General features: G+C 31.6%; 2 protein-coding genes and 1 long non-coding RNA gene across 3 annotated transcripts in view; 2 read left to right on the forward strand and 1 right to left on the reverse strand.

Moving 5' to 3' along the window:
• The window catches only part of LOC114276510 (uncharacterized), a 54,657-nt gene extending 48,076 nt beyond the window's left edge, over positions 1–6,581 (forward strand). The window contains exon 14 of the mRNA XM_082903152.1: positions 6,451–6,581. Within this exon, the coding sequence (XP_082759278.1) occupies positions 6,451–6,484 (34 nt within the window). The 3' untranslated portion in view covers positions 6,485–6,581. The remainder of the gene's footprint in view (positions 1–6,450) is intronic.
• Positions 4,668–12,270, reverse strand: LOC114276482 (uncharacterized). The gene is made up of 2 exons (XM_082903151.1): positions 8,994–12,270; positions 4,668–4,804 (listed from the first exon to the last, which is right to left on the reverse strand). Exon 1 carries the CDS (start codon positions 12,205–12,207, stop codon positions 9,016–9,018), a length of 3,192 nt encoding a protein of 1,063 aa, XP_082759277.1. The 5' UTR covers positions 12,208–12,270; the 3' UTR covers positions 4,668–4,804; positions 8,994–9,015.
• Positions 12,271–20,333: 8,063 nt separating this feature from the next.
• Positions 20,334–21,785, forward strand: LOC145806373 (uncharacterized). Its single transcript, XR_014349400.1, has 2 exons — positions 20,334–20,465; positions 21,517–21,785. It is a non-coding gene; the product is annotated as an uncharacterized LOC145806373 (long non-coding RNA).
• Positions 21,786–24,817: the final 3,032 nt, after the last annotated feature.

The raw sequence follows: 24,817 nt of genomic DNA on the forward strand, positions 1-24,817 counted from the left end.
TTTCACAACGACACGCTAGCTTGTCGAAGTGTTTCCTATTGGATGAGTCCTAGTAAAAGAGGACCCAGAAAATTGGCCCCACTTAGGATATTTACCAATAAGTCTCATCTCACAAACAAGTAATCCAATTAGTCCCAAGTTTTTTTTATTGATCGGTTTCTTTTTGTATAGTCCTATTTTCAATTTTAGTAGTATTTTGGTAGACGACTATACCCTTTTATTAATGTGGCATGTATGATGTGACACTCTAATGTGACATGTATTAATGTAACACTCAACATGACAGGTATGATGTGACTCCAAAAAAATTAAAAACTCTTTAATGTATTTTTTTTAACAACAATGCTAGGTAGCTCAAAATTTGTGGCTCAAATGGCTCAAATCACTCAAAACGACATCGTTTTGACAGATTTTGAGTGTAAAACGACGTCGTTTTGACAGATTTGAGCCATTTGAGCCACAAAATTTTGAGCTATCAAACATTTTCCTTTTTTTAAATGTGGCAACGTGGCGTGTATGATGTGTCACTCTAAATCTTTTTTTCAAAAAAAAAAAAAAAAATTCATTAGTGTATTTTTTTCAAATGTGACAATGTGGTTGGTATAATGTGACATTCTAAAAAAATTAAAAACTCATTAGTGTACTTTTTTCAAATGTGATAACGTGGCGGATATGATATGACACTAAAAAAATTAAAAACTCATTAGTGTACTTTTTTCAAATATGGCAACGTGCGGGCATAATGTGACACTCCAAAAAAAAATTAAAAATTCATTAGTATATCTTTTCCTAAACGCGACATGTGACACTCTAACGTGGCGGGTGTGATATGACATTGCAAAAAATTAAAAAAAATTAGTGTATTTTTTTCAAATATGACACTCTAACGTAGCGGGTATGATGTGATATTAAAAAAAAAATTAGTATATTTTTTTCAAATGTGATATACTAATGTGGTGGGTAAATGAGTCGTCATACAAAAAAAAACTAAATGAATCACAAGAAAAAATATGGGATTATATGGATTGCAAGTCTAAAATATGGGACTTATTGGTCAATCTCCCTTTAATAATTGCTAATAAATGTAGAAATACAATGATATACATACGCGTAATGAGTATATATAGGAACAACATATTAATAGGGATGCGAATGAGTCGAGTTATAAGTTGTTTAAACTTGATTTGAAAATTTTTAAAATGTGATATAATACTTTATATTTTTAACAAACCTCAATGATGTATGATTTATCCTTATTAATAATGGAAACAGATTGGGATGGCTAATATAAGAAAATTTAGGATAAATTGCAAATATACTCCTTAAGATTTGTTTAAAATATAAATTATCTTATGTGGTTATAGAAATTATATCTTGCTCCTTAAGATTTGTTTAAAATATAAATTATCTTATGTGGTTATAGAAATTATATCTTGCTCCTTAAAATTTTTAATTTCATAATAAATGACTTATTTTATTAATAAATTATCAAGTCGTTTAATAGTTATTAACGACGTCAAAAATTTATTTTAATTAATAATTTAAGTAATTTTATTATTTTATAAGAGACCGTTAAGAATTTCAGCTTTTTAGTTAATTCCGTTAAAAAAATTCTAAGAAAACGATGTTTATAATTTTTCAAATCACAAAAAATAATTCATATTTTAAATAAACTTTACAAGGTGTATTTATAATTTTCTTAAGAATTTAATAGATATGAAGGCTAAAACATGAAAATTTAATGATTTTAAGCAGACAAACCTTTTGCATGGAATTACAATCTTTTTTTTCCTTCTTTTTTTTTATTTTTTGAAAACAAAAGTTATTATGTTGTACCCTTTTCCCATCATAGTTGGCCCTTGCCAGGGGTGCCTCTAAATGCACCTCAATTATTTGGTTGAGCGCATTAATTTTTAAATTTTTTATAATACCACTTTACCCATTAAATAAATGATCGAAATGTCCAAAAACCTAACTCTGGCCGACCACTCAACTTCGGCCACCTTTACCTAGCTCTGGCCACCTTTACCTAGCTCTAGCCACTCCTTCACAACCCCTCTCGCCACACTCTAGTCGTTCTCTCACGTCCCAACGCCACCCACCAACCCATTCTTGCCGTTTGTCATCGCCGCTGCAACACCAACAACCTCTCATCTCTACAACTCGCGAAATACCCCCATCGCCCTCTACTTACATGAAATCGATCTCCAATTCAAAAAAAGTTGGCGGCGGTGGTTGGCGGCAAAAGAGTGGTGCTGGTAGATTGTTACCTCGTCGGAGTCCATTGTTGGGTCTTCCTTAATGCATTGAATTGGGTTTCTGGGTTTAGGATCGAAGTGAAGGTAGAGAAAGAAACTGAGAGGGGAGAGAGAGAGAGGAAATTCTATTTCCACACACTTAATTATCAGTGTACATTTTCTCTCAGTACGCACACTTATTAATTTGATTATTAATTAATTTTCTTAATCCATAAACTAAAAGTTACAATTATACACTTCACTCATAATCATTGTGCACGCACCACTTAACTCTCCTTTCCACACACTTGCTGAGTGACCCTGCTTCCAGATTTGTAGACCTATTGTAGATCCACGTGAAAACTATTCAAGACCGCAGTGAGAAGTGAAGTGAAGACAAAGTCCTCTATTGAACCTCCATTAAAAATCTTCAATATTATTGAAGATAATGCATCTTTCCATTTTGTTATTACATTTATCATTCTGTTATTGCATTTACCATTTTCAGATCAATGTACTTTCCATTGCCATAAAACCCTTGTTTTTATTTTTATTTTTATTATTATTATTATTATTATTATTATTATTATTATTATTATTATGTTTTTCGGTTTGGGGATTTCGACACTAGTTTTTCAAAATTATACATTTAATTCGAAACTTAACTTCCGAATAAAAGTGATTAATTCGACAAATTTGTTCCGAAAAAAATAATAAAAAAACTTTCAGTAGTTGATGTCCGAATATAATGAAATAATTCGGTAGTTGATCTCCAAATATAATGAAATACTTTGGCACTGATTGTACGACTGAAAACTGCAAAAGGACAAAAAAAAAAAAAAAAGTTCTGCACCAAAAAAGCCAAATATCTCTATACACACCATCACCTAGAAAGAATCTCTTTTCTATTATTTTTCAAATTGAAAATATTAATATTAGTATTTATAGAGATATTTGTGTTTTTCATATGTCAATTATTTAAATGAGTGCATACACATCAATGGTGTGTGAATAAAATATTATTGTCATATAAATTTAATGATTAAGGTGTCGTTTGGGAAGAATTCATTTGGGTTCTTTTGGCTCTTTGAGCCACAAAAGACAGAATAGGCTATTTGAGCCACAGCAGACAAAACATCACATCCAACCCATAATCATTACACTCTTCTCTCACAAAAAAAGTCAAAAAAGTCAAAAAGTCAAAAAACTCTTCCCAAACCAAGCTTTTGAGGCCAGGCTCAAATAGCCAAAAAAGCTAAAAAGCCAAAAAGCCAACCTACTTCTCAAACGGAGGCTAAATAATATGCACTAAAAGAATTAATGGTGCGTAAATAAAATGACCCTATACGTAATACAGTGTATTGCCCTGCTGCTCTCTGAGTAAGGAGGACATAGGGAGCCGAATTGATATTGATGTACTTTAACCCCTTCTTCACCTCAGACTTTATATTCATACATGTGTATGTATAATCCATCATATTTAGTCCTGATTTGGTATTCATTTTGGGATTAAATAATAACAAAAAGACAAAATTGATAATAAAAGTCAATAAGATAAAATATTACTTTTTACCCATAATCATTATATATATATTTTTTCTCTCACAAAAGTCAAAAAAGTCTCAAAACAAAAACTAAACAAGTCTAAAAAAGTCAGGCTAAAAAAATCCTAACATAAAAAAGTTGACTATATTAACTAACGCCAAGCGAACCTTAAAATAATATTCGGGTTATCATGACACATATGATACATAGGAAGTAGAGAGTTTTGATGAAATATTGAACAAATTATGATGGTAGTTTTTATTTATTTTTTGTTCTTATGCCATTTTTATTCCTGTAATTTCAATTATTTTGATTTTAATCTTGAATTTTGTCTCAATTTTTATCCAATTGATTACAATTCTTTATATTTTTTTTTATATAAAAAACACGTACATAAGTGACATGTGTCATATTTTTAACGGGCAAAATTATAAATTTACTCAACTCAGTAAATTAACGTCAACCAATTGAGCGATAATTCTTTATTAAAAATACTAACGGCATTATCAATTACACCAAATTGATACAAAATCATAAATTTAGGATAAAAATTGAGTCAATTGAAAATGTAGAGATCAAAATAACACAAGACAAAATATAAGGATCATAAACGTAATTTGTCCTAAAATATTTGAGTTATATAAACAATGGAGTAGATCATATAAGTTGTTAGTATTATTAATTTAAATGATAATACTCATGCATGCATTTCTTTGTACCAAGTCAAACATATGAATGAATCCACTCTCTATATCTCTATGTATAATGATAAAAAAATATTGAATAAAATATATACTTATTGAGATAATGAAAAAAAATAAGCAATCACAAACATAGAACACAGTAGAACAGAATACACAATCAAGCCAGCATCACAAATAAGTATATGACAATTACTCAATCTACTTTTACAACAATATTATCAAAGATTAGCCCAAACTTTGCCCACGTCTACCTTAACCACCACTGCATTATCCACATTATCATATGTTACAGTAGCAATAATGGTTTTCTGTCTTAACCTGCAACAAGGATTTAGAGAGAAAAACATGTGAGTTCAAGTGTTTTGTTTATAGGAATTTGGGAAAATGATGAGGTAACATGAAATTGCAAATAAAATGCATGAAATTTAAGAAATTATGGATAATCAAGAGTGGATAATAGGAAAAAAATTCAAGTTATATGCAAAAAAATAAAGGGTAAAATCTATTTTACCTCTTCATGATATGACCCAATAGCATTTTACCTCCCTGTCTTTTAAAAATAACCACATATTTTGGACTAAAGTATTACAGTTATATTTTCCGTTCAAACTAAAAGAGTGTGTCTCACATTCTTATTTTGAAAGTGAAGAAGGAAAAAAAAATTATCAAAATTAAATTTCAATGTAAGAAAACGAATCTAGCCTTGTTTTACCTTTTTAATTTTTTTTATTTTTTTAAATCTAATTTCTTATTTAATAACATTTTAAATGTTATTAAAAATTACTATCTAAAAAAAAATTTAAATTAAACATACATATTATATATATATATATAATTAAATTAACCTAAACACCTTAATTTATTATTATAAAAATTAATCATCACATTGTCAAAACCTAATTTTTAATCTTCAACCATATTTTTATTTAATAACATTTTGAAATAAATATAAACATATATATATATATATATAACAAATTAAATAATAAATTAAACTAAACACCATAATTTATTACCATTAGATTACCTTATTTAATAACATTTTAAATTAAACATATACATAATACATATATATATATATATATATAACAAATTAAATCATAAAAGTCATGTCATCTAATTTTTAAATTTTAGATCAATTTATTATTTGATAAAATTTTAAATTAAACATGTAAATATATATTTAACAAATTAAATCATAAATTAATTAAAATTAAAAATGAAGTTTATTAAAAAAAATATTTAGGGAACTCTAGTTTCTTAAATTAGTTTTGTGTTATTTTTTAAAACTTTTTGCTTAGTCATGGGGGTAAATTTATTTATTTATTTATTTATTTACAAAGAGAGCAAAAAATAAAAGAAGACATAAAGGGTAAAATGTTATCGAATCATACTACAAAAAGGTAAAATAGATTTTTCCCAAAAATAAAAATGAAAACAAAGAAAATAAAGAATGCATAGGCAATATGTATTCAACTTTAACGTGTGTGACACCTTAGCCCATATTGGATAGATATTAATAGTCTGACCAACCATACATGGAATAACCCATCCTAAACTTTGTGAGGTCTTTTGTGAGAGGCCATAAAGATAAAATTGTGATGGTCCACGGACCCAAAGCATATCTTGATGGTCCATAGACCCAAAGCGAACAATATCAATATCACATAGATCGTGGGGATGGGTTATTATGCTTAAAGAATTGAGGTTATATATGAATTTTAAATTTAAAAAAATATTTAAAAGTTAATAAGACAGTAGAGAGCCTTTAATAAATTAGTCAGTACAAATGAAATACATAATGTGAGTCATAGTTACAAACCATAATCACCATGTCAATCCACAAATTATCATTGGCCAATATTCAAATAGGGTCATGCAATGGGGCTTTTGTATTTCTACTTCGTATTTAACTGCAGGTCACAAAATTCACTAGAATAACTTTTATTTTATTTGTTATGCAGTCAGTTAGATGTGGCATGCAGATTGCTACTATGACTTACAAATACACATTATAGATTGGAGGATAGCTTGAATCCAATAGTTTTTCCCTTAAATTCTGTAATATGTTTGTTTGAGTGGAATGGATTTATGAAATTAGCATTATTAGGACGGTTTTGAATAATTAATCCTTTTGGATTATGTATCATATCCTATGTTTGGATTGGTACAGGATTATACGATGAGATTGATAGTCTGAACCTCTCATTAATCTTTTATTTTGTACGAGAGATACTATGTATTTTTGCATTTTATTAGATTATTAGTTCAATCCTATGGCCAAGTTCGTCCAAACAAACATGCCCTAAATGTAAAACTAGCAAGCACTTGGAGCTTTGCATACCATTTGGCTTCTAAGTTGGTATTTGATGAAGTGGAATAAATGGAATGGTATTGATTATTCCACCGATTTGGTAAAAAAGAAAGGAATGTGTATTGCAAATAAAATCACTATTCACCATTTTAGAAAAAGGATAAAAGACAACTTTAGTACCTAAAGTATGCAATCTTATCATTTTAGGCCTTTAAGCTTCAATTTTGTTATTTTGGTCCTTCAAATTGTCAATTTGAGTCAATTTAGTTCTAGGTCTAACGTCCATCTACATTGATAACAGGAATATAGATAAAAGACAGTTTTAGTCCCCAAAGTATGCATTCCTTGTTAATTTAGTCCCTTAAATTTTAATTTTGTTATTTTGGTTGTCAAAGTTGTCAATTTGTGTTAATTTGGTCATAGCTCAAACTAGAGGTGAGCATTCATTGGGCTGGGCCGGCACTACATGATAAGGGATTTTATGTCTTCCCAAGCTCGACCCGACCATAACATCGGGCCTTTACATCTGTGCAAGTCAACCAAAAAATAATTACAAATCCCAAGTCTAGCCATCAGGCTATATGTTAAAAACAAAAATTAAAACATTTCATAATTAAATTTAATCATTCATTATATTTTCTTAAGTAAATATATTGACATCATTTTAAATTGAAGAATTTTGTGTATAAATTGAAAGGATTTCTTAAATAAATTGAATCAAACATCACTACAAATGTGAGTTTCAATAAAATCAACAAAGATAAAGTTTACATCCCAACAAAAAAAATATATTTTTAATATATTATAATTAATTAATTTAATAGTTGGTTGAGATGGGTCAAGCTGGATTGAAAGTATAAATTCAAAACTTATCACATTAATATATCGGGTTAAAATATTGGCCCAGCTCGACACTATGGGCTAAAACAATCTTTCCAAACCCTAAAAAAATAGAGTCAAGCTGAGCGGGCCAACGGGTTGGTGGCCACCTCTAGCTCAAACTGACAACTTTAAGGACCAAAATAATAAAATTAAAACTTAAGGAACTAAAATGACAATACGCGCATACTTTAGAGACCAAAATTGTCTTTTATCCAAGGAAAATATACGTTTCCTGTTATCAATGAAACGGACATTAGAGATTGGATCAAATTGACTTAAATTGACAACTTTAAGGATCAAAATGACAAGATTGAAACTTAAGAGACTAAAATAATAGGAAACGAGTACTTTAGAGACTAAAGCTGTTTTTATCCTTAGAAAAATGACAATTTTTTTTGAGTGATCAAGAAATAGTCATTCTATACTACCCAAAATCATTCCAATCAATTAAAGGCTACCTTAGTTAAAGTATGATGGGAAATTAAAAATTGTGTTAAATGAAAAATTCTAAATATGTGAAATATCTATGCTTGACAATTGACAGTTGGGTTAAGGCAGGGGATATGAGTGCAACACGTTTAGTAAGACATGCAGTCGACAAATATTTTTAAGTAAATGAGTTAACTATAAAACTAAATTACGCATAATATACAAATATACAAAGTAAATTACATCCCGTCCCTGTAATTATGAAATTTATCCACGTCCTCCTGTCCTTTCGGATGAGAATTAGGTGAATTCGAACCTCGGACAACTACTGATAATCAATACTCATATTTGAGTCTATGTAAAATAGATTTACCAAAAAAAAAAAAATGATAACACCTCCTTCATAGGGTTCTGCCTTTCGGGGCCAAAATTGGTGCATCTTTTCATTCAAATATTTTATGCATGTAATACATGTATCTGAGCATTAATAAATAATAAAAGGTGGGGAATGTGGTGAATTACTGGTCTGACGCGAAAATATGATAACCTTGAATTGGCAACTTTTATGGGTGAACTATGAAGATTTATTTTGGTTTTGGTTGTGGTCAATGAAACAATTCTATATACGTATAACTGCTGGTTCTTGAGTGAATTGCTCATAGTGTTACTCATGCACAAAAAGAACTAAATGTGCATTAGGCAGGACCCCTAGCAGAATATATATAATAACCTCTTACTTATTCTGTAATTAGATAGTATACTTTTAAAGATATAGAACCAGAAAAAAGCAACAAGTACCATGAAGTTAGAGAGTATAATACAATCATGATTCATGATAACTGACAAAATAAATCATTAAAACTAAGAATGAGCATCACATACCTGAAAACATAATCCATGTTTGCTAATTTCTTCTGCCAACCTGTCTCAACATTTTCACCTTTTTATGCTTTTTCCCTTCAACAATTCTTACAAACAATTTTGGTTTTCCAGTTAAGAACATGAGAAAACCAATAACCAATCCCAATGCCATTCCATACGCATACCCCATCACCACGGCTTCCCAAGTAAATCCACTTACAAAATTTGAGTCATCTTCCTGTTGTAATAGCACCCCCGGCTGAACTTGTGATTGATTATCTTCACATTCCTTTGACAATGGAAACCCACATAATCCCAAGTTCCCAACATATGAATCATTTCCAAATGTATCAAATTGTTTGCCTCGAGGTATGGGTCCATCGAGACGGTTACATGAAAGGTTAAAGACCTCAAGAAATGTCAAACTCAATAAATGGTTAGGAATGTTCCCAATAAGCTGGTTTGAAGAGAGGTCTAGTGATTCAAGCTCTGTCAAGTCTCCTAAAGATGATGGAATAAGGCCTGTAAGGCTATTATGAGATAAATTAAGCACTATGAGAGAATTAAGACTTCCGATGACATTTGGAATATCTCCACTAAATTTGTTAGATGATAAATCAATTGCTGTGAAGACAGTCAAAATTCTGGTTAAATAAATATCAAACCCTTTCATCGTCACCGTAACAGAATCTTGATAATACGATCGAACACTCAAATATTTTTCATTTGGCATAGTTTTATTCCTCATAGCTTTGAAAATTTTGAAATATCTCTCTGGCAAATGACCAGTGAACTTATTGTGGGAGAGGTCAATAATTCGGAGTTTAGGGAAATAGAGTTTTGGCTTGGAAGTGTCTATTGGACCGTGAAATTTGTTGGATCGCAAGACAAGAACTCGTAACTCTGGAAGTATCCTCAACCAGTATGGAAAAGTGTCATTTATCTTGTTGTTTCCGAGGTCTAGAACTTGTAACTGTCTACAATTGGTTAAGGATCGTGGAACTGGTCCTTCGAACTGATTTCCATTCAAATTAAGAATTTCCAACTGATTACCCTTTCCAAATATCATGGGGATGCTCCCTTGAAAGGCATTGAACCGCAGATCTAATACAAATAGAATGTTGCTGAAGTTTCTCAAACATTGTGGAATTGCACCATTCAAGTGGTTGTGAGACAAATCAAGGATGAAAAGGGAACTCACATTGCAAATTGAAGAAGGAATTTCTCCGGTGAGTTTATTTTGTGAGAAAAGGAAGTAAGATACAAAGGGTGGTGGAACTAGAAGTGGTCCTTGAATCAAGTTGAAACCAAGATTAAGATAATAAAGATTTTTTAGATTTGAGAATGTTTGTAGCTCTAGAACACCACTCAAATTATTTGACGAAAGATCAAGTTGTGTCAAATTCACAAGATTTGAAATTGATTGTGGAATGGGGCCACGTAGTTCATTATGACTCAAGTCAATGTTCATCAATTTTGATTTATGCTGGAACTCAGGAATTTGGCCAGTTAGTCGATTACTACCCAGTTGTAATTCCGTCAATGACGGAAGATTCAACAACCAATATGGTAGTGTCCCATTCAGTGAGTTATTGTGCAAGTAAAGTGCTTGTAGGTTGTGTAGCCCACTAATGATGGAGGGAATGGGACCCATCAGTTCAATACTTGGTATATATAAAATAGCAAGTTTTGTCAGGTTGGCTACCCCACATGGCAATGGACCATTGAAATTGTTATCTCCAAGTGCTAAACACTCTAGCTTTATCAGCTTACCGATAAAATTAGGAATTTTTCCATGGAGATTATTTCCAGAAAGATCCAAGGAAATGAGCTGATTAAGATTTGAGAGAGTAAATGGGATCTGACCGTTGAAACTATTTCCCCCTAAGTATATAGAAGTGATCTGTGTAAGGTTCCCGAGTGATTCAGGAATGGACCCGAAGAATTTGCAACCGTTGAGATCCAAGGAAATGAGCTGATCAAGATTTGAGAGAGTAAATGGGATCTGACCGTTGAAACTACTTCCCCAGAAGGATATATCAGTGATCTGTGTAAGGTTCCCGAGTGATTCAGGAATGGACCCGGAGAATTTGCAACCGCCGAGATCCAAGGACGTCAGAGACCTGAGATAGCCAATTGAATCTGGTAATTCTCCAGAAAAACTCGTAGAACTAAGACCCAAGGACGTCAAAGACGTGAGATAGCCAATTGAATCTGGTAATTCTCCAGAAAAACTCGTAGAAATGAGATCCAAGGACGTCAAAGACGTGAGATTGCCAATTGAATCTGGTAATTCTCTAGAAAAACTCGTAAAACTGAGATCCAAGGACGTCAAAGACGTGAGATAGCCAATTGAATCAGGTAATTCTCCAGAAAAACTCGTAGACCCGAGATACAACTGCTGGAGGGAACTACTACTACTCCAGTTTACTTTGGGTAAATTACCAGTGAGATCATCGTTGGCTCCTAAAAAGAGAATTTGCAAGTTTGGAAGATGAAAAATGCTATCCGGTAATTTCCCATGCAAGCCGGTGAAAGTAAGATCGAGATATGTCAAAGAAGACATATTCGTCAAAGACATCGGTACAACTGAAGATATGTTTACACCAGAAAGGACAAGTTCTTGCAATTGGGTTAGGTTTTTTAGCATCATTCTGAAATTGTGCGGTTCAAGTCTTAGTTGATCAAAATAGGAGGAGAGATCGAGTGAAACTAGTTTGGACAGGTGGCGAATTTCTGATGGGATTGAGCCTGAAAAACTGGAAAAAGATAGGTTGAGATGTGTCAAATTGGGAAAGTGAGCAAATGCTGATGGAATGTGGGAGTAATTGAAGTGATTGAAGGCGAGATTGAGGTGGTGGAGGTGAGAGAGTTGGAAGAGGCTACTGTTAGGATGGATACTGCCATAGAGCTGGCTACAACTGAGGTCAAGCCCAATCACGTGACCCGTCAGACCATCACACGTGACTCCTTCCCACGAACAACAATCAGTACAACTCTCGTTCCAAGATAACATCTTTGGAGAAGCCAAATCCAAATGCTCACACCGCCAAGAAGCATAGCTAGAGTTGTTCCAAGATAACATATGCTTGAATTGCAACAATGCAAACCTCTGGTCATGTGGACACAAATGATGTGTACAAGTAGAAAAAGAAGAGATAGATGATGAACAAGAAACCTGATGATATTGCATGAAATACAAAAGGAATTGGAACAACCATATCAATCGCTCCATTTTTTGTTTTTTTTTTTTTTGTTGTAAAAGAGGAGAATCAAGTACGAGAGTTAAGAGAAGAGGAAGATGAGAGAAAGTGGGTAGTGATTTATTAGTCTAATTCATCATTTTATATAGGAAAAATTTTACGAGAAATTATCAATAGGTGCTAATATTTAAACTTAATTTTCATTAAGTTCTATTGAAAGTTAACCCAAATAAAATCATCACTAAAAATAATTTTTGGTGACGATTTTTATATTTCGCTAAAAATTAATAATTAGTAATAATTTTTTTGTCACGATTTTTATAAATTGTCACTAAAATTGACAATGAATAACAGTTTTTTTTTTTTTTTTTTTTTGTGATGAATTTTTCAAACTGTCGCTAAAAGTTAAAAATTAGTGACTTTTGTGAAGATTTTTTTAAATTGTCGTTAAAACTTATAATTAATAATGTTTTTGTGACAAATTTTCAAACTCTTAATGAAAATTAATAGTTAGTGACGTTTTTAATAATATTTGATGAAAAACTTCGTTAATTATCACAAAACCTATTGGATAATAAGTTCACTTAATAGGATCTATACGTAAGTCCACCAAAACTTTATGGTAGGTACTTTGGTTAAAAGTGTGTATTACATGCTGTTATGAGCATTTTGTGGTATTAATTATGAATTCATGCTAGTGTTTAGTTATGAGATTTTGTTAGTACTAATTATGAATTGTGTTAGTATGTAGTTATGAGATTTTGTTAGTATTGAGAGACTTGTTATTTAAGACTAAAAATTAAATTCATTTTTTAAGCTCAATGATATGGCAATCAATTAAGATATTAAAAGTAATACACTCTCTTATATCTTATCTAATTATTAACTAATTATATCACTTATATATCATTAGATCTATAAAAAAAAAAGGTTTAAAAAGTGAATTTATATATTATTTTCTTAATATTAATTATAAATGGAGAGAATCAAAATTTGTCAAGTGTAAATGTGTTAACCGAGACATATAATACACCTCAGAGGGTGGTTGTGGAAATATGAGAGCCGTACATATTATGGGAATACAAGTTGCATTGAGAACATGGAACAGTAACAACTACAAATGTTATAGTTGAAAATGTCAATTTGTTTGTGAAAGTTTAACTATTTGGGACTAGTTTTGATTTACTTTAGTAATTTAAATCGTTCATTTTATATAACTAATTGAGAAAATTATCTATACAAAATATCAAATTCAATCAACATAGATTGTTATAGAGCAATGTTACGTCGCTCGAAAACAGGCCCCCCGAATTCCCCTAAAGGCAAAAACGACGTCGTTTTTGCCTTTTTTTTTTTTTTTTTTTTGGTTGAATCAGAAACGAAGAAGAAGATGGAAGAAGAAGAAGGAGGAGGGAGGAGGAGAGGGAGGAGGAGGAGGAGGAGGAGGAGGGACTGGAGGGGGCCCAACAAATGGGGCGGAGGCGAAGGCGAAGGCGGGGGGCAGAGGCGGCAGAGGCAGGGGCTGCGAGGGGCGGGGCTGCGACGGCGGACCTGTGGAGGCGACGGCGGAGGCGAGGCTGCGACGATCGGGCAGAGGGTTGCGACGGCTGAGACCTGCCTCCTCTTCCCCTCTCTTTCTCTCCTCTGTGATTTCGGGGGATTCGGGGGAAAAAAATTAGGGGGACAAATCATTTTCCGATTGTTATACCATCAACTCATTTTATCTATACAATGTACATATTTTAAAGAATTGATTGTTCATTTGTTATAACATATATGTGATTTGATCATGTGAATATTTATATTTGATTATTATAATTTTTTGCATACATGCTTTTTTGAACTTATCAAGTGAAATGAATTGTTCAGATTACGAGATGGATCCAAATTGATTCTATAATACGTCAATTTCACTTACAAAGTTGAAATTTTTGACTTTAACAAATTTGACGCAACAACTATTGTGGTAAATCACATGTTTAAAATTATGGCTCGGTAAGGATAAAGTTGGGCTATTTGGACTAAAATATCCAATAAAGATAAAATAAATTAAAATAGATAATAAGACAAAATCTTACATCCAACTAATAATCATTTTACTCTTTCTCTCACAACCATCAAATCAATTACAAAAAAATAAAAATAAAAATAAAAATAACTATCTTTCCAAACACAATTTTTTTAGCCAAACTAAAAAAGCAAGCCAACTAAAATAGTTAACTTCTCAAACGAGACCATTATTAATATTTAGGACTTGTTTGATTGAGCAAATTATAGCATAGGGTTGAGATTACTAACCCGTAATACTCACAATTCTAGTGTTTGATTGTAATTTTGGTTATTTAGATTAGATTTCAATGCATATTCTATCTAACAAAATTGGTAAGTTTTCTAATTGTACAACTATAATACTGCAAAATAAACGTCATGTACTTTTATATTCATTGCAAAACAAACAAGGATAAAAAGAATTATATCATACTAATCCATATAGATAGCAAATTCTACACTAATTCCATAAATTATTAATCATCTCACTATTAATCTTACTAATTAAACATGACCTTAATTACTCTCAAATATCTATAGTCTATTTTTGCACATTGATCATATAAAAATATATATTTTAAGACCCAAAATTTTTTTTTTTATATGAAAATCATTACATATATGATGCTGTCCCTCCTAAGGGACACCTTTCAGGAAATAAATTAATAGAAAAAAAAATTAACTATTTTAAATCACTAAATTCATCATTTTTGAACAAAAGTATCCTATGTTTCAAAATATGACATAAATCATCCAATAATGTTGAGCTAAAAAGCCACCAATTTTTACTTAGTTTTAATTAATGGAAATTCTGTGTTTGGGGCTGAAATTTTATGTAATCCAATTAGCTACGGCCTAGCCTACATATGATGAGCAAGAGTTGTCAATAAATAAAGGGTTAGTTACACTTTTTAGCATTATAGTTTGATTTAAATTTTTACTTTAATTCTTGTAGTTTAAATTAAACAATTTGATCCTTACGTTTCAAATCTAGTTTCAGCTTGGTACTTCCAATCAAGTTGAAGGCTAAAGTTAATAATTTTAGAATATTTGTCAATCTCATAAAGTGTATATATAAGAAAAATTAATAAAATTTAGGTAGAATGACCAAATTAAAACTGATTTTAAAGTACTTCAACCAAATTATTTAGTTTGAAATTATAAGACTCAAAATGAAATTTGAATGAAAGTACAAGTTGTAAAGTATAGTTATCCCGTAAATAAATATAGATGAATGAAACAATGCAGGCAAAAGCTGGATGAGGGGTCACTGCAGTGGTGCCCCCTGCTGTGCCGTTCAAAACGGCAAAACGGCACCGTTTTTTTTTTTTTTTTTTTTTTTTTAGAATTACATCAACTTCTTATTTCATTACTCAAAAAAAAAAAAAAAAAAAAAGAAGAAGAAGAAAAAAAAGGGCACAGTTTCATCTTTTTTTTTTTTTTTTTTTTTTTTCATGTTCTCACTATGTTTTTTGACATGATAAATTACACTTTATCCATATATTTGGTCACTTTTTTATTTTAATTCTTAATTTTGTTTTAAGATTTAGGGTTTAATTTTTAAATTTTATTTTTTTATTTTATGGTTTAGGGATAAATTTTTTTTTTATTTTTTTTAATTTTAGGGTTTAATGTTTAATTCTTAAAATTTATTTTTTTATTTTAAGATTTAGGGATAAAAATTTTTTATTTTTATTTTAGGATTTAGGTTTTTTTTTTTTTTTTGAGTAATGAAATAAGAAGTTGATGTAATTCTTAAAAAAAAAAAAAAAAAAAAAAAAACGGTGCCGTTTTGAACGGCACAGCAGGGGCACAGCAGGGGGCACCACTGCAGTGACCCCTCATCTGGCAAAAGCTGTTTTAATCTTATGGATATTGACTTTATTATTTTTTGTTTTTGGGTATCTATACTATATATATATATATATATAAACAAATGTAATGGAGTATGAGAATTCTCCAAACTCTTAATACTAAATTCTTATGGATTCTCTCTCTTACGTGTCACTTCTCAAGTCTCTACTCCAACTTTTCCTAATTTTTAATCATTTGTCAATTAACTAAATCTCAAAAGCTAAAAGGATTATATATATTTAAATAAAATGATAAATATTTAAATATGAACAACAAAGAGATAGAGATAAAAATATAAAATAAAAAGATAACTATTCAAATTTCAACCACAAAACAATATAAAGAGTCAAATAAAAGATAAAAAAATTAACTATATAAAAAATATTACAAGTCAATTAATTATAAAAATAAAAAGTTAACTATTTATATATGAACAATTAAAAAAAATCTCCAAACACTTAATACTAAATTCTTATGGATTCTCTCTCCTACGTGTCATTTCTCAAGTCTCCCCTCTCACTTTTCCTAATTTTTAATCATTTGTCAATTATCTAAATCTCAAAAGCTAAAAGGATTATATATATTTAAATAAAATGATAAATATTTAAATATGAACAACAAAGAGATAGAGATAAAAATATAAAATAAATAAAATAAAATGATAACTATTCAAATTTCAACTACAAAACAATATAAAGAGTCAAATAAAAGATAAAAAAATAACTAAATAAAAAATATTGCGAGTCAATTAATTATAAAAATAAAAAGTTAACTATTTATATACGAACAATTAAAAAAAATTAAATAAAAAAAATATTAGGAGTCAAATGATTTTTAAAATAAGAAGGTAATTATGTATATGTGAATAACAAATAAATATACATGAAAAAATATACAAAAATAAAAATATAGCTATTTAATGAAAATTCAAATAAAAGATAACAAAATATTTATATATAAAAAAAAAAGAATAAGATTGGGATATAAATATCCCAAAAAGATGATAATTTTTTTAACGATCTATATTTATCTTTTATTAGTTTGTTATAGAATTTCTATATATTTCAACTTAATCTTTTTAAAGTTTATCTTTAAGTGGAACTTAATATTTTATCTTTTAAAATCATCAATTACTTATCCATACAAATTTTAAACATGATAGAATTCCATATATATCTTTTGTTTAAGCATAATCTTTTCAATATAAAAATAAGTTCCTGCAAAATAAACCATGAACAGAAAATTAGGGGGGAAAACAATCAACATTGAGCCATTTCTGATCCTTTTCCAGTGCCTAAAAATCTTAAATATTTGGTTTTACATATGAAATGTGTATTTGCATGAGTTTTTGCATTTGTAAGAAAGTGAGTTCATATAAATGGATATATTTTTTTATTTTTTTTTTGTTACAATCTGTATTTTTCTTTATTTCTTTCTTTCTGTTAATAATGTGTCATTTAATTGAGATTTTATTCTTTTTTTATATTTATAAAAGTACTGCTATTATCAATTTGTAACTCTCTTTCTTATTGATTATTTGTGTTTAATTTTTTTTTTTTTAGTGTAGATGTTAGATTGAAAATGAAAAACACATCAAAATTTATTGGATCTGGGTTATACTTTAAATGTATTCATCAGTTAATTTTTTATCGTTGATTATCCTGTTGAAGTAATTCATGATTAAATTTATTTTTAGTAACTTATTTCCTTTGAGAACAAAACCACAAATTTCTTCTTTTTAAAATTTTATTTATTTATTTATTTGGATTTAGAGTTTGAGCAAATGGACAATATCTCATATTTAAAATGTTAATTTTTTTTTAATAATTTAAATATTTATATTATTTAAGTTTGTCAATTCAAGTTTAACGCATTTTCAAACCTTTTTATTTTTTATTTTTTTATAATCATTCCAAACCTATTTGTGTTTAATGAATCAATATAACGAAAAAACAAATAAAAATTTTAACCACTAATTGAATATAACGGGAATTAAAATTAATTTTATTTTAATTTATTATATTATATGAGATGATTAATGTAATATCTACTATACATTAAGCAAAATTAGTGTTACTTTTATTTAATATATTAGTCATTTTGGTTAATTATAATATGCCTTTGTTAATCTACTTTTGGTTGTCCGAAGTAATTCTTAGATAAATTAGCTATTATATATGTGATGATTTACTAATGTATGATAATTTTTTAAAATTTTCAATAATGTGAAATATTAAATATTTTTAATGATGTGAAGTAAGATTTATATACACAAACCAAATAAAAATATTAAGAAATATAAACAAATAGCAAATTTTTTTTTTAGTAATTATTGACTTTCTAAAATCCTGTGTATCGCACGGGTGACCACTAGTTCTATAGATATATATGTATCATTTGATATCTTCTTTTTGCATTAAAAAAAGAAAAGAAAAGAAAATAATGACTGTTTTTAAAATTTTCATTATTTGTTTACTAAAAGAATTTTTCATTAACCTTAGTTTTTCTTTGAACACATTTTAAAGACGAAATTAAACAGATGGTTTTTTTAATTTCCTTCTTCAAGATCTATCCAAACAAAAATTTACATTGAATATAAAATTCGAAAATAAATAAAATTTTAAAATTTGACGTATTAATTAGATCTAACTATTTGGAACAATTAGATGTAATCTTTGGTTATTTACCTATTAAATCCTTTTTTCTTTTTCTTTTTTTATTTTTATTTTTTTATATTGCATTGGTCAATTAAAATTACACACAACTTAATAATTTTACTCGGACTTACTATTTGATTATAAGATTTTGTCTTATTTTGTTTTGAATGGAAGTAACTTTGGTTACGAGACTTTCATTGTTTTTTTTAGTGAACCAATTTAATTTTGTTCTACATCACGTATCTCATAACTAGTGTCATGTTGTGTGTAAAAGAATACAAAAAAGTGAGGAGTCTCACTATTTTAACTAATAAAATTTAGATAGAGATATTGCATATATTTGTTTGTGTAGCAAATAATAGTTTCCCCTTTCAACTTGGACATTTTGAAGGATATTGGTTTGGCTAACTCTTAACTAATACTAATTTCTCATCCAAAATTGAAGACAAAACTATCCAAAACTGAAGACCATACTATACCATACTATACGCTAAATTGAAGATGACCACGAAGACCTATCATTATTGAGCTACATAGAAAAGTCTAGCTTAGGGAAAAAGATTTTCCAGAAGAGCATTAATTGAGTAAAAAAATCCATTCAACAATGAATAAAATAATTGAGAAAGCAATTCCAAAGGAAGGACTCAACAAGAAAATGATGGTCTTTTAGGTTCTTTTCCGTTAATAAATATTGAATATAACACTGATACTATGTGATAGTGTCATTATCTAACGAGTAATTTCACTTATTGTAGAGACCACAATATGGTTGGACTAGACTTGTCTAATTAATCTCATTTGTGATTTTCTATTGCTTGAACAACACTTAAGATGTGAAACTTGGGCCAAAATAGGTAAGGTGTGTTTGAATGTAATATAGACTTGACTATATATATTTATGCGTAAATTATGCAAATGGTTCCTATAATTTACACGATGTGTTAATTTGGTTCCAATTGTTTTAATTTGCTCGATTTTGCCTCTTAATTTAATGGATTGTGTCATATTGCTCCAATAAATAATGGCCACTAGGTTTTGTAGCGATCCTGATTTTGACTCGTCTCTTGTGGTATTCCGGGCTCGGGTTGGTATGGTTTTGAACGGTGTTACGTATCTTAGTTTCCCTTGTATTTCCCTTATTTTTGGTTATCGGGTTATAGCGGTATGTTTGGAACAAATAATGTCTCCAAATCTTTAAATGCGAATCCAACCTAAATTGTGCCTTGCAAAGTTGTATCGGAAGTTAATTCTTTCATGTTTTGCCACTTCGCTGAGTATGTCGGGGGTCGAGTCACCCTATACCGCTTATGGGGGTCGAGCTCGCCGAATTAAAAATGCAAAATGCATTCGAAGTTGCTTGTCCGCTCGAGCGGAGAATGTTTGGTTCTAGAAGTTTGAACTATCTGCAAAAGTACTGGGAAAGTGTATTCGACGCTCGAGCGGGGCTTTCCACACTCGAGCGAACCATGTTATATCAGTTCGCAAATCTGATATTTCAGATCACTTTTGTATATCTCGCTCTCTAAAAACCCTTTCCTCTCCCTTCTCTCTACATTTCCCTACATCAAATTGGATCAAAACCTTGATTTCTCAAGATCCATTAGAGTTCTTCCATAAGTTTTTCATTAAAGTTGATTGACTTCTCTAGGGTTTGGTTGTGTGCGGTGAAGATCGAGTTTTGACGCCGTTGATTTTGGGGGTTTCATCTCATTTCTTCTTCAAAACTTGAGGTAGCGATTTTCTTAGAGTTATATATATATATATATATATTTGCAAGATCTATATGATTTTTCGAAATCATCTTTCAATAGCTTTGAAAATTGATTGTTGATTCAAGAAGTTGAGCGATTTTGAAAGTGTGTTTGTCTTTTGTACTTTTAAAATGATCTTATGGGTTTTGATCTTCGTTGATTGAAGAAAAGATGATTTTGGAAAGTTTTCTTTCAAAAGATTTGAGTTGCATAGTTTTGGTGAGAAAACCTAGAATTTGGAGATTTTTTTTAAAAGAGACTGAAAATCCATGAATGATATTGTTATATTTTTTTTGTGTGTCAAAATAAATGGATGTTTGGAAAATTTCTTATTTATATTTATATAAATGATGAATTTCAGAGAATATGAGAATTGTTGTTCATTTTGGAAATTATTGTTCAAAATGTTGAAATAGTCTTGAAATGACTAATTCTTAAGGATACTTGAGAAGAGGGAATTGTGTTATTCATTGGATGATGAATTAGAATAAAAGTATTTATATTCATCTTGTGTTATTGGCATAGCAATTCATTTGATTACATTAAACTTTGAAAGTTGATTTGAAAACTTGCATTGATAAAAGAATGTTGAGAAACAAGTTTTCATGAAATGGTTTTGGGGTAAATACGTTGGTAAGTCTTGATAGGTGGTGTAGATGATATTGAATAAGTTGGCTTGAGAGTCCGGGTGAAAGACCGAAAACCCGTGTGGATAGGTGTCGAGCCTTCCGATTAATACCGGTAAAAATGACAATTTGGTAGTACTTGTATAGTCTACTTGCAGACACTGACCTAGAGATTACCAAAGTCGTATTTACAGCCTTTGAAATAAATTGTTAAGTTTTGAACAATTGAAATTACATGACATCATTGAGCATGATGATTTTCAAAAGATGAAAATGTGATTTATCTTCAAAAAGGACATAGCATAGCATGTGCATTTCATCTCTTGAGACTTGTATAAAATGTATATACTTTGTTAAGGATTTCCTACTGGACTTTATGCTCACCCTACGGGATTTTTGTGCAGGAAAAGATGTGGTGATGCCACCTAACTGAAGGTGAGGAAATGTGTATTGAGAGTACAAGACTCTCATTTTGCTATGACTCTGTGTGTAAGCCAAGGGTTGTATGTATGTGGGTTTGAATAACCGTTTTGTGTAACCAGGCTCAAGCCTTGGAAACTTGTAAACCTTTGGAGTTATTTATTTGTTATTTACTTGTTGTTGGATTAACGTATTGTTGCATGAAAAACTATTGTATCATGTAATGTAAGTTTGGAGATTTATATTTGGTTTTCCTTGAAAGAGTCATGATTGTTGTATTATCATTTGGGCTAGAAATTTGGGGCGTTACAACTTGGTATCAGAGCTACCGAGTTTGAATACTTGGAGCTCGTGGGAAGTGGTTGTTTAACCACAATGGGTTCATTTAGCATGCTTAGGATGTGTTATGCATTTTGTGACTATGTGATAACATGCTTATGTGACTAAAGGGATATGGGATTGGACTTTTGGGATGTTGTTTGCACCTGTTAAATTCCTTGAGGTCTTATTAGAAGGGTACTTGATCAATACTTATTCTACAAAGAATTCTTGATTTTTCGTGGGACGAATCTCATCATAAGAGTATAATCTGTATGTGTTTACATGACTAAGTGCTTATGTGGGGTGAAATTTAATTGTTATATGGTAGAGGAATATATAAAATTATTATGATCAAACGTATAAGGCAAGTTGCGGGCACGTGTGGGTTAGTGTGCTAAATTAATTCTATTGTCATTTATAGGATGTCAGGAAGAGGTCAAGCCAGTGGTGGTAGAGGGGGGAGGCGTGGTAGGGCTCGCCGAGGTGTGCATGAGGTATCGGTCCATGAGGTTTCGGTGCAAGAGGAAGAGTCCGGCCAAGCTAATATGGTCGAACAAGTGGGGCAGACGGGAATCCCGGGACAAACGGGTCAAACCGCAATAGGGGCCCTAGCTCGAGAAATGGCAGGGGCTTTAAGAGAGTCTATGAACTTGTTGAGGGCGGAGAATCAAGCCCGAGAGAACACCGCGGAGTCAAGGGCAAGTTTCCTTACTAGAGAGTTCTTGCGAGCCAAACCGGATGAGTTCTGTGGTGGCCCTGAGCCCAAGAAAGCGGATGAGTGGCTCGAACAAATTGTGAAGACATTTGAGATGCTTCACATCGAAGATAGTAAACTAAGAGTGACTCTAGCAAGTTACAACCTTAAGGGAGACGCGGGTCAATGGTGGAAATATGCCTAGGGTAGAGTGGAGCCGACATAGGAAGCCTTTCCAGTTGCTTTCCAAGATAAGTACATACCTCCCACTGCTAGGGAGAGATTGAGGCAAGAATTTAAAGACCTCAAACAACTCGACATGTCTGTAGCAGAGTTTGAGGCGGTCTTCTCTAGTTTGTCCAGATTTGCACCAGAGTTGGTGGCAATGGAGGAGCGTCGTTGCATCGAATTTGAAAAAAAATTGAAAACAAAAATTATGTTCAAGCTTGTCGGAAATATGATTCGGGAATATGACCGTCTTGTGGAGATGGCGACACACGTAGAAATTTCCATACAAGCGGCGGAGGAGAGACTTCAGAGTTCGAGGTCTAGGAGCCAAGAGTCTCAAGGAGACTATAGGCAGAACAAGAAGAACAGGAACACCTATCCATCTCAGTCCCAACCACAGCAATCTAGATCCACTTTTCCTTTGCCGAGTGCAGGTTCGGGAAAAAGTGCATCGAGTAGCTTATCGTGTTTCAAGTGTGACCAACCGGGTGACAAAACCTTCTCATGCCCACAGGAGGGAAGAGGACAGTTAATATTACCACCACCTAACCGATCTCAAAGTCAGTCTCAGTCTCAGAATAAAGGTCAAGGGTTTAATTGTTATCAGTGTGGTCAGCCGGGGCATATGAAGAGAACTTGCCCACAGTTGGGAGGCGCATCTGGCGTATCAGGGTCGAGGCAGACTCAGAGCCACCAGCAAGCTCAATCAGTCCAAGCTTCGCAAGTTAATCAGGGAGCCGCTTCGGCTCAGTCAGTACAATAGGCCTATGCTCTGAGAGGGGAGCAAGTTAATTAGGGGCCACAGGGGCGCGTTTATGCTGTTATCGTGCCAGAGCAGTTGCCAGAATCCTCAGTTGTGAGAGGTATTTTTATTGTGTGTAATTCTTTGGCTAATGTATTGATAGACACGGGTGCGTCTTATTCATTTATATCTACTGCATTTGCTTCTGCATTGGGGTTAGAGGTAGCACGGTTAGTGCATCTACTCAGAGTAGAGTCACCTATTGGGGGTACGGTTGATTTAGACCGGGGTTGTTGTGATTGTGAAATAAAAGTTGTCGGGCGTCGACTTTCGTTTGCTTTTGTGTTGCTAGATATGTTGAGTTTTGATGTCATTTTAGGCATGGACAGTTGTGTTCTTATCAAGCTGTGATTGATTGTTACCATCAGAAAGTTACGGTGTGCACTTCGAGTGGTGATCGTTTCTATTTTCTAGGGAACCGAGTTGATAAAGCCTTGTCGCCAATTGTTGACCCTCGTAATAGGAGCAAGCTTAGTGGCCTTCTTGCAACTCTCTTGGATAGTGAGAGTGACGAGGCTCGTGTTGAGTTACCAAAGGTAGTTTGTGAATACCCGGATGTCTTTCCAGAAGATCTTACTAGTTTACCACCTCACTAGGAAATCGAGTTCTCCATTGAATTAGTGCTTGGCACGGCACCGATTTCCATGTCACCGTATAGATTTGCACCCGCCAAATTGCATGAGTTGAAGATTCAACTCCAAGAACTTTTAGACAAGGGATTCATTTGCCCTAGTACATCGCCTTGGGGAGCGTCGGCTCTCTTTGCAAAGAAGAAGGATGGGTTATTGCAGTTGTGTATTGATTACCGCAAGTTGAATAGAGTTACAGTTAAGAACAAGTATCCTCTACTCAGAATAGATGATTTGTTTGACCAACTTAGAGGGTCTCGTTGCTTCTCAAAAATAAATTTGAGGTCGGGGTACCATCAGTTGAGAGTCCGGTAGGAGGACATTCAGAAGACGACATTTTGTACTCGTTATGGCCACTATGAATTCCTTGTAATGCCTTTTAGGTTGACCAATGCACCGGCTTCCATTACGGATTTGATGAACATAATTTTTTGGGAATACTTGGACGATTTTGTGGTCGTCTTTGTGGACAACATCTTGATTTATTCAACCTCTGAAGAGGAACACGAGACTCACTTGTGGGTAGTGCTAGGTTTACTTAGTGAGCACCAACTGTATGCCAAATTTGAAAAATGAGAGTTTTGGTTAACAGAGGTGAAGTTTTTGGGGCA

The sequence above is a fragment of the Camellia sinensis genome, chromosome 13, assembly GCF_055761805.1.
Source record: "Camellia sinensis isolate YWXY chromosome 13, ASM5576180v1, whole genome shotgun sequence".
NCBI lineage: Eukaryota > Viridiplantae > Streptophyta > Magnoliopsida > Ericales > Theaceae > Camellia > Camellia sinensis.